Genomic DNA, 11498 nt, shown 5'->3' with positions numbered 1-11498 from the left:
AACATGTCTAATTGGTGCATTGTGGGATGTTTTTGAAACTTTGTGAACCGTGAGTCAATTAAAACGCAGCTAATTGTTTCATTGTGGGATGTTTCCTAAACTTTTTCGAAACATAAGCAAATGCTTCACCGAGGCCGAACTCTGACCTCTGGTTTGACGCCTATACCTGGATACCTAATTAAAACACATTCTTAAATCCGATCATTGTTTGAGGACAGAACGTGTGTGTGCCAACCTGGTGACAGCTTTCTGTTTAAATTCACGTTGTGCACACTATCCCATTCATTGTTTAGTCTAAAAAGAAAAAACAAAGTAAAAACACAAAAAGAACCATGCTTACCATCACGCCATCACGGCGAGAGGAAGCTGTGGTCCCCAACGGATGAGCGACCGTAGGATGTCTCCAACCCGCGGCTGGCCCTGCACCTCTCCTCTCCTCAGTGTTAATTTGATAGTGGGAAACAATGAGCTTCTGTCCAACCCGCGCCTTTCCCAGGCTCAAGAGCCACGCCAGCCTGACATTTCTTTCTGAATATTTATTTTACTCGTGTGACTGCCGCCATTGTTATGTGTCTCCCCCCCTCCCTCATCTTGATGCTCAGCTGCGTCTCAGAGGTTTTCGATTCCTCCACCACCACGCTTCCACCACAGGTCCCACCAAAACAACAACAAGGCTTTATTCTTACAAGACACTCAGCGGTGGTTAGAGCTCCAGACAGCAGTGGTTAGACACTACAGTGCAGAATCTCTTTATTCTACCGCAGCCAACGTTTTCTCAAGCTTCATGTTTGATTGGGATGTTTTGTTTGTGAGGAGTGGTGGTAGTGTGATCGTCCCTGTCGTTGAGATGCTGGGCCAAAAGGGCGGGATATAACTTCCAAGAATGGGGTGCCCGCACACTGCTGCACTTCCAAAATGTTTAATAGTGCTGCAACGTTTTCAACGCAGTCGGGTCTTCCTCAGGCTACCTCGTTTGTGAGGGAACCTCTGAATGTTTTTTGAAAAGTTTCTGAGCCACTTTTGTGAGGATTGCCTGTCATCCATCGATGCGTTCATTTGAATGACTTTCTCTTTACTGCTGCCGGCTCATGGACCCGGTCAGGCCCGGTCACTGAGTGGGTGTGTCTGCATAGTCACACTGTGACGCTATTTTAGTGACGCAATGTGCTGTGCTGTCTGTGTGTGTGTGTGTGTGTGTGTGTGTATGCATTTGTATCAGTGTGTGTGTGTGTGTGTGTGTGTGTGTGTGTGCATGCACATATTTGAGTGTGTCTGTGTGTGTGCGTGCATGCTTGTGTGCACACACTTGTGTGTGTCTTTCTTTGTGTGTGTCTGTCTGTGTGTGTGTGTGTGTGTGTGTGTGTGTGTGTGTGTGTGTGTGTGTGTGTGTGTGTGTGTGTGTGTGTGTGTGTGTGTGTGTGTATGCGAGTGAGCATATCTGCGTGAAAGGACGTGTGAGCCCCCTGACTCATGCACAGGGGTGCACGTGTCTGCGCGTTTGTAGTGCATGCGTGCGTGGGTGCCCGTGCGCGCGCGCGTGCGTGTGTGTGTCAAATCCAAAGGCATTCGCGGAGGCTTCTGCCAGAAAGCCACTTGCACCTATTAGCGCAAAAGTGCTCATACATCATTTGATTACTGAAATCATGAGGGCTAATTGGGAGTGCAAAGGGTGAAGTGTTCGGAGCCGTCGCCACCACCGCCGCAGTTTGCCTCAGGAAGTGAAGTGTCAGCAAATGAAGTGTAATAAAAAAAAAAAGAGAACAGACAAAGACGAATGCAGAGAGGAAGAGCGAGCATCGCTTCTCATTAGGCGGACCCGGTGAGGGAATGAGCCGAGGAGGATGACGCGTGTCACCGGCGGGATCTGAAACCCTTGCGTCCTCTAAATGTGCACGCCTGCAAACAGAAGTTCCTCGGCCTCGCGGATGCGTCGTGTAACTCTGAGATCCAATGCCTCTCGTTACAGAGGAGATACGGGTGAATGAAACTCATTCAGGAGCTCATTCAATGACGAGTGGGGATAGGTCTACTTTGTGTCCACCTAAAAACATATTATAAATATATAGAGGGCCTATATAATATAGGCCTATGTCTAGATGCAAGTTCTGCCAGATAAAACGGTCTCCAGTTTATTCACTTCAGACGTGGTCAAGCCAATCTGTGAATGTTGTTAAGGTTGTAGCCTACAGCAGTGTTTGCAACGGCTGATAAAGGGTCAACAAAAGTTTGAACTAATACAATATTGAATACAAATCAAATAACAATATAAATGATTATTGTGATTTTTATCTATATATTCAACTATATTTCGGCCTATTTCGAATAATTAAAACAACTAAACAATTTAGAAATATATATAGGCTACATATTTCCAACGGCTGTAGGGAAACAAGTGGGGTCATCCTTACGTCTCTGACAGGTCTTCAGCGCATGCTCCTCGCTGATAAGCAAACGAGTGTGTTCATAGTGCACCTTTTAGTGTTTGACGCAGCCTGTGTGTTCGGCTCAACACACTCCCACCTATAGAGGCCTGATGTGTGGTGCATCGAGGAGGATAGGAGGCTGGTTCCAGCTGCTGCTTCTGAAACGAGGCGCAAGGTGAGGGAGGGCCGCCATGTGCGTAATGATACCTTCTCTTCTCTCTACGCATGCAGGTTGGGATTTTAAAAACTAAACCACGTTGAATTCCTGTAACGCATATCAATGCCTTAAAAATGAAATAAAATAAAAGATAAAATTAAGAATTATTCTAATTTCAAACTAAATAATAAATAAATATTTTTACGTTGATTATTTCAATAAGAAAGGATAAAACACTCGCTTTTTCGTCTGCTATGGTTTCGGATCTCCTTACGTGGTATTTTCTATCTCCTCAACGTGGCCCATGAGCAAAGTGGCCACGAGGCGGCAGCACCTCCTCAGCAGAGGGGATCTGAACCCTCCGTCTGCTCCTCCGCCGTCAGAGGAACACATTACAAGCGTTCAGGCCCGCAGAACCACAGCTTATTATAATATATATAAACTGAGTAGCGTTTAAAGACCTGCAAAGATCCACTACAATTCACAACCCCCCAAAAAAAACTCTAATTAATCTTTGATTTCAGGGTAATACGGTAAAGAAAAACCACCGCCAGGACGTGCTATTAATTTATATTAAATTGTATTATTATAATGGATAGAGTGCATCGTATTGGGTGTGTGTGTGTGTGCCTTGATGTGAGGGGGGGAAATTTCTCAAAATTCACACCGTTATGCATGAGGCGAATCCAAACGCTGTAACGACATGAATGATCATCTGATCCTCAATGAGGAATATTAATATGAATATAAATATGGGTGTGTTGAACATGTTGGTTAATAACGAGATAATGCGAGAGGTTTGGTCAGCTTTTAAGGCAGGTCTACTCAAAACCAGGTTCCCTGAGCCGAGGCCTGCTCACAGAATAGCCCTACATCTGGGTGATTTATTATTTTAATCATTCGTGCTATTACTGAGTTATCTATATATAGCAGATATATTGCATTTTTTCCCTCTGCTAATGTTGATAATGATGACCCTCTTTCCCAATTAATTAGGGCTTGAATTATTATTATTATTCTCCGTGCTTCCTGCCACATTGTGGCCCACCAGCAATGTCCGCGACCATGGCGGTATAACTTTATTATCTCGACCTCCTCGCTGCAGACTTTACCCGCCGTGCGCAAAGTCATGCATGTTCCCCTCCAGTGTCCAGCAGTGGGCTGTCACGTGTCAGGCGACCACTGCTCTGCAAACCCACCAGCAGTGCGTCAGGCGAGCGGAAGTCAGGGGCCTGGGGTGCAGGGTTTAGTCCCGGGGCAGTGGCTCTGGCCAATGGAGAGGCGAGGATTCAAGTTCTAGTGCAAAAGGCTTTTTTCCCTTCCTGGCTGGAAAGCCGGACGGCGGGACGGAGAGAGTGGAGGCGGAGACCCAGCACCGAGAACTCCTCTTCTGGACCCGGTTCAAGTCCGCAGCGTCGAGCCCATCCGAGGAGAAAGACTCGCAAAGGAAAGGGAAGATCAGGAAAAAAAAAGTTTGCACGCTTTTTATTTTTTTTTCTCAACTGCCTTGTGCCAAGATTTGTCTTCCGGTGTTGACTCTTTTTTTTTGCGCTGCAAGGGGAAAACAAATCCAGAGCAGAAAGTTGAACGTGAGAAATGTGAAGCTGACGGCTTGGGTGTCCACAGACTCCAGGATCCCCCCCCAGTTAATACATGCAGTACAGTGCCATGGTACGTGGAACGGGTTACTACTGGTTTGCGGTGTGCTGCTGCGCAATAACGTGTCATAATAACTTGTAATAACGTGTGTAACAGACGTGTTGGGTCGATGTGTCGTGCCTGGCCGTGATGAGTATCACGCGTGCCAAGGGAAACGCGAACAGTCATTCGACTGGAGAGGAAAAAAAAAGAGAAAGTGGGTTACATGGCTGACGCGAATGAGTGGACGACTGCAGCGCCAGAATAGTAGTGGATTTGGCACCGAATCCCTTCGCCTGCGCTAACCTTCCCGCCCGGTTATTGGCAAATGAACTTCTGCTGGAATGTGGACAATTCTATAGGTCACCATACATACATACGCACGCACGCACGCACACACACACACACACACACACACACACACACACACACACACACACACACACACACACACACACACACACACACACACACACACACACACACACACACACACACACACACACACACACACACACAACAATGCACACACACCACAAACCAATGCACAGGTAAATTCTTTATTATTTAAAAGACAGGTCAATTCTTTATTTCCTCATCTCTCTCTCACACACACACACACAAACACACACACACACACACACACACACACACACACACACACACACACACACACACACACACACACACACACACACACATACACACACACAGTCCATCTCACTCACACGCACGCCAGCACGCACACAAGTTCAACTTGGTACCAGGGGCCTGTCTATCCATTAGGAAAATTAGAAGTATACTTTCCCCCCCACCCCAGCCAGACTGATTCTGCAGAAAGTCTTCGTAACCCCGTGACGGCAGCCCCCCCGCCCCCCGATCAGATTTTAATCTATATTCTAAATGTTATTGAATACTCATTACATGTTTGATCCAGCGCAATGAAACTACATGTTTTTAACGTTGGAGATCTGGAATAGTGCCTACTTCTGCTTAAAAGATCCCCCCCCCCCCTCCGTAAAAATTCCGGAACAAAGTCAAGGTGTACAAGGACAGAATAGATGTGTCCATTCCGTTTATATATCGGACTGTGAGCTCTGTGGGCCAAGGTCCGTCGCTCATTAAATAATTCTCACCGAGTGGGAAGCGACTGAAAGTGGGGGAGAGAGATAGAGGGAGAGAGAGAGAGAGAGGGGGGAGAGACAAAAAGGGAAAGAGAGAAAGGGGGAGAGAGAGACAGAGGGGGGGGGGGGGGGGGTAGATGAGGAGGTGGTGGGATGGAAGGATATGGAATGTGTGTTTGGAGGAGGAGGAGGAGGAGGAGGAGGCGTGTGACTGTGTAATTACGTGGGGTGAAAGAAAGAAAAAAAACAAAGTTGGGTCTGATTTGCTGGATCGTGCAGCAGGCTGAGAGCTGAGCGAAGGCGGCTCCACTCGCGATCCGTCCTCTGATCAAGTTGGAAACGCGAAGGGTGCACCCGGAGCAGAGGAGCCTCTCTCTCTCTCTCTCTCTATGCTATAAAACAAGAAGCCGTCGCCAATTTGGAGGCGCGGACGAGAGATATAATCCAGTAGAGCGATCTCTCTTTTTACGCATACGAATATATATATTACAGAATATTCGCAGAGCTCCGATCAAGTTCAGACATTTTTTCCCTCGGTTTTGAATCGCCTGCGTTTTCAGTTTTTATATTCTATCGCAGAATCGACAATCTTTGGATCAGGGGGGAAAACCTTGATGGATGTTCTTGGATAGCCCGGTTCCACGCGGATAAAGTGCAGAAGAGTCGTGCGCGCTGCACGGGCATGGCGCGGTGAGGTGACCCTGCGCTCCGAGAGGAACCCTTCGCACCACGTTGATTCACAGCCGGGTCGCCATGTATTCGCCCATTTGTCTCACTCAGGTATTTCTGTCTTTTATTCAATTTCAACCGGTTCTTGGATTAATGCAACCGGCAGCCCCCGTTTTCCTCACCGACCGAATTCATTTCTTCGTTTTCCTGCTTGTTGTCGCTGCTTTGGGTGTTGCATGCATGCGTTGTGTTGATCGCGTGGAAACGCATAGACCCCGACACTAAACCCGGGTCCGATCGTGTTAGAGTGTGTCTCATCGCCTTACATTGATTTGGAGGTAAAGGCACAAACCGTGAGACACGCTCAGTTTATGCGTAAAGTTGTGCGTAAGTGCATTGCTCGTTTAGTTGGCAACCTGGAATGTATTTTTAATTTATTTACAGACGTGGAGGTATAGTTCCCTCACTGAGCACTGAGCTGTTTTTGTGGTTTATACTCTGCATTACAATTAGTAGATTGTATTTTTTTTATTGTATTTTATTAGGCCCTGTTCAGCAAATGCCTTTGAATCCTAATCAATACCCCTTCACGCTGTTAAAACGGAGCTGGAAGGAGATAAAGTGCCCTTCTCGACTCGAGGAAGATCAGACTAATGACAAAGTTAATTCCCAAAGTTGGAGGAGTAGCCGTCTGTTTTGGCTGACTCAGTCTGACTGTTTATATTTGACTTGGCATAAGTCAGTGATTGACTGAGATGTGGTTTAGTTTGTACTTAAGAGGATTGTGCTTTTATGGCTTCGGCTGAAGTGTATAGCCCGGGCCTCCAAGCCATTTATCTTCCGAGCTGTTTGGCTGCAGACTTTATATCTTAAAGAATCATAAAATAGTGTGGGACTTCTGAGGTCAGCCAGCCCGAGGTGGGGGAATATTAACGAAGGTGGTGTCCACGGCAGAACATGTTGTCCTGGACTTGGATTTTCATGTAATTATTATTTTCTTTTTTAGTTTGCACATGGAAACTGAAATGGCCTCAGTTTGTAATGAAATATTATACAAATCACACTATGGACAAAAAAACTAGAATTATATAATTTACATGACACGCAATTACTCAGTTTTTTTAAAGTTTTGGGTAAAAACATTACAGTGTTTCTCCTGAAAATATCAGAATACAAAACCATGTATTTGTCTTCATTTATATTTTTATTTCTGCAGCGTGTAAAGCCTGAAACATGCCTTTAGTTTGTCTCTCTCTGAGGTTCGCTCGAAGGCTTTTTGTTTTATTGCTTGAAAGTGTGTATCAAGAGTGCTATGCCTTCTTAGGAAAGCTCACTCACGGCACCGACACACTCTCACACTCTCTCTCTCACACACACACACACACACACACACACACACACACACACACACACACACACACACACACACACAGACACACACACACACACACACACACACACACACACACACACACACACACACACACACACACACACACACACACACACACACACACACACACACACACACACTCTCACACACGTAGAGACACAGGGAGGGGATTTCTGTGGTTTCCCATGCTTGCCTGCTTCTCCAAAGAACAATATGTGGTTTTAACTCTTCAAAGACCCACTTAAATGAGGCATCTTATGGTTTATTCAATTTGACATTTTAATCACCTTAAAACAATGCCAAGTTCCCCTTTCCATGTTTCTCCTTCTGCTACTACGATTTTAAAATGTTTAAACCCAAACCAACACTCTCAGTATTGCATCCAAAACTTAAACTCAGTTGTGTATAATTTTCACTTTAATGATGTTCATTTAATTCAATTTGTATTTCATCGGAGCTTGAATATAAACAAGTTATTCTTTAAATTCTTACGTTCATGTTTCTGAGAATGGACCAATTATTATAATCAAACTATAAAATATGACCCGTCTAACCACGGCTCATATTTTATAGTTTTCATGTCGGGCTAAAATTATTACTCAAGTATGTGGTTTGGTTGGTGTGGTAAGCGTAGCTGCACAAATGAACCGGTGTGGTGTTTCACCCAACATTTCACCTGAATGCGACAATCTGAACCCCTCGATTTGAACAACTCTCAGAAATCACCCGTCTCCCACAACAAAACGATCCTCTCGTCAAAAATATCTTGTGAACAATTTTTACTTTAAAAGCAACTTCTCCCAGGTTCCTTCTCGTCCCCCAAGTTCAGCTCTTGTACGTCCCCGCAGTGGGTGCGTGATCGAGGCCCTCTCCCAACACGTCTGCACCGGCTAGGAATGCATTTCAATCTGTTTAGTTCTGCTGCTAATTTATTGGATTGATTTGACCCAGTCCTCGCTTTTGGACTGGTACGTTTTATCTTTCGGTTAATATTTGACGGATAAGTCCTCATGAGCAAGCGGGAATAGTTTGATAAGAGCTGGTGTGTGTGTGTCGGTGTGTGTAAGGCGCGCATGCTGTCAGTGTGTGCAGCGGCGCTCAGAGCATTCTCCTCAACCCAGCGAGTGTTGGAACGAGAGAGAGGGAGAGAGAGCAGAGAGGGAGCAGACACTCCAGCGCATTCACTGCTCGTTGTGCTCCGAGCCATTGTGGCGTCGCCGCCGTTTGAACGCAAACACTGGATTTCCTTGTTGTGCCCTCAATACGTCCCCATACATCTCGGATGGTAATGCCAACATCGCACTCGTACTCAACTGGTGATTGTTTGTTTTGTCATTAGTGAGTTTAGCCGCAGCCCACGACGTTGTGCGGTGCTGTGTTGTGCGGCGGTTGTGTGTCGGGCAACAGTGTGTGTTCTAGCCGCTTCAGAGAAGTGTGATCCAGACTCAAAAGTCAACGTGTGTCGCTTGTCCAGAATGCCTGCCTTCTAGTCTAAACGCCGTCTCCTGTTCTCTCTCTCCCCCTTCTGTCTCCCCCTCTCTCCCTTCGCCTCCCCTACCCGGCGCCCGACCCCAGGATGAGTTCCACCCCTTCATCGAGGCGCTGCTGCCGCACGTGCGCGCCATCGCCTACACCTGGTTCAACCTGCAGGCCCGCAAGCGCAAGTACTTCAAGAAGCACGAGAAGCGCATGTCCAAGGACGAGGAGCGCGCGGTGAAGGACGAGCTGCTGGGCGAGAAGGCCGAGGTGAAGCAGAAGTGGGCGTCGCGGCTGCTGGCCAAGCTGAGGAAGGACATTCGCCAAGAGTACCGCGAGGACTTTGTCCTCAGCGTCACCGGCAAGAAGCACCCGTGCTGCGTGCTGTCCAACCCCGACCAGAAGGGCAAGATCCGCCGCATCGACTGCCTGCGGCAGGCGGACAAAGTGTGGCGTCTGGACTTGGTGATGGTCATCCTCTTCAAAGGCATCCCCCTGGAGAGTACGGACGGAGAGCGGCTGGTCAAGTCCCCGCACTGCACCAACCCGGCGCTCTGCGTGCAGCCGCACCACATCACCGTGTCCGTCAAGGAGCTGGACTTGTTCCTGGCGTACTACGTCCAAGACCAAGGTAGGAAGGGGGGGCCGGCCGGGAGTATGTGTGGGAGGCTGGGGGGGAGGGGAGTGTGTGTGTGTTAGTATGGATGGGGTGATAAGGTCACACTCTGCTTTCTGGACTTGTGGTCTTTCAGTCTGGATGATGTCCAAGTGGGACGTCGTCATTGACTTGTTTGGGATTTGTCCTGCGATGATTTTATTCTGTTTGTAGGTTTTTATTTAGTCGGGTCATTTACATGCACCTGAATATATTCTCTTATTATTACTGAGGCATTTTGGTTCAAACATAAAATATGGTATTTTTATTATTTATAATATTATGTTCTACAATATAATTTATACAAACTTAAAATAATTTATTCAAAATATTCTCCAGCATATGATAAAGAATATCACATATTTTTATTTAAATATGTAATTTGCGTTACTCTTTACAAGATAGTAAATACACCTTTTTATTTATATTCATCATGTATTTGAATAGTTTTGTTGGTTTTACATATTTGTTTTGCAAATTTTTTCAATTCAATTTCTTCACCGGATAGTTTTTTGTCTAGATGATTTATTAGAAATTAAAATACAATGCTTTTTTAATACAAAGTCAATTGGGGGATACGATTGATAGATATTATAATTGGTTAAATTCAGTTAGAATTATTATTCAAATGATAATTGCAGTCATTATGATCTATCATTCTGATATATTCTTTCTATAATAGTCACCAGTCGTGCCATATTTGCACTTTTTATTTCTAACATGTCAGTAGTAGTAATAGTAAAATATATTTGGTAAATATATTCAGTATATATTCCATGATGTTAGCAGCCACACGTTTTGTAGTCAGTTTGGAGCTTTTTAAAGTAAGTTGAAACAGATCAATGGATTGATTCAATCAATGGTGACTGCTGTTTTGGTTTTGTGAAAATATCAAATAAGCAAACAAAGAATCACATTCCCCCTTTTACAACAATTCCCGCAACCCAAATATTGTGATTCCAGCCTCCTTCTGTTTCCACTATCAATGAATCATCATCGTCTCAACACATGCGTCTGTTTTCTATAAATTAGTCATCGTTCAATTTTCACATCCAAACCCTAAAAATGCATTTTAATCTCTTTTTTTATTTTTTTGCTGTAGCAGCACCGAATCCACTTGCACCCAAAGCGATCCGTCCGTAGTCGAGGTAGAAATGTCCGTAGAGCTAGCTTGTAATCATGCAACACGAAGCGCCATTTTGTGTCTGATAAGTGCCAGGGAAAGCAGACGGCACCGCAGAGAGGCAATAATGGTTGCCATTGGCACCAGGGTTGGCATCAGCCCCTCTTTTGTGTCTTTTGTAAGATGCCGTTGGTTGTCTCGTTTGCATCTGCTGTGGGTTTTAACTGTTCAGTATCAACCTTGGAGAAGCCTTTTTGGGGCACGATTTTAATATCACAAATGCTTGAATCGGATGTGAAACATACATTCTTTCACAATGTATAAATTTGTCTTTTTCGGTTAAGGTTTCTATAAATGAGTGAAAGGATTTTGGCTGATTCGTTGGCCGATACGTTGCGAGCCCATAATTTCCAGTTGTCCTCATCGTCACTATTTATTGTGAGTGAGATTTTACACGACGCTACATTGGCATTATTTCAAAAGTATTTCTCCGGTGGCGGCCGCGGTTTTCCGCCGCTCTGGAGGTGAAAGCGCTGTCTTCCCCTCTGCCTGCCAAACTGTGCCCATCTCTAGACAATGCAGCCATATTGTGGTAGCGTGTGGTGCGGCGCCATTTTGTTTTCCGCCGTGCCAGGGAGGCAGGGAAATGGCCAGTAATGGTTGTCAGAGGTTCGGAGGTTGGCATCAAACCCTCTTTGTTTGTATGCAGCGTGCCTTTGATTCGTCGGTTGGCATCCGCAATGCAGTGGGGCTGGTTGGAAAGTTTTCTGACACTGGCAGGATGGAGGCTGCTTCCTTTGTTCTGTTGCAAACTGTACGAAACAAACAAACAAACAAACT

General features: G+C 45.6%; 1 protein-coding gene across 3 annotated transcripts in view; it reads left to right on the top strand.

Annotated features, from left to right (window-relative positions):
- The first annotated feature begins 3799 nt into the window (after positions 1-3799).
- Positions 3800-11498, top strand: part of LOC115529858 (nuclear factor 1 B-type-like) — an 8189-nt gene continuing 490 nt past the window's right edge. The window contains exons 1-2 of one of the 3 annotated variants that reach the window (XM_030338981.1): positions 3800-4251; positions 8980-11498. The exon at positions 8980-11498 is cut by the window's right edge and continues 490 nt beyond it. In XM_030338981.1, the coding sequence (XP_030194841.1) occupies positions 4234-4251; positions 8980-9579 (618 nt within the window). In that variant the 5' untranslated portion in view covers positions 3800-4233 and the 3' untranslated portion in view covers positions 9580-11498. Of the gene's footprint in view, positions 4252-5515; positions 6123-7486; positions 8690-8979 lie in introns of those variants that run through there. The other 2 variants (XM_030338980.1, XM_030338982.1) reach the window with 2 other exon arrangements.

The sequence above is a fragment of the Gadus morhua genome, chromosome 17 (assembly GCF_902167405.1).
Source record: "Gadus morhua chromosome 17, gadMor3.0, whole genome shotgun sequence".
NCBI classification, from domain to species: domain Eukaryota; kingdom Metazoa; phylum Chordata; class Actinopteri; order Gadiformes; family Gadidae; genus Gadus; species Gadus morhua.
This window is presented reverse-complemented; position numbering and strand designations above follow the sequence as displayed.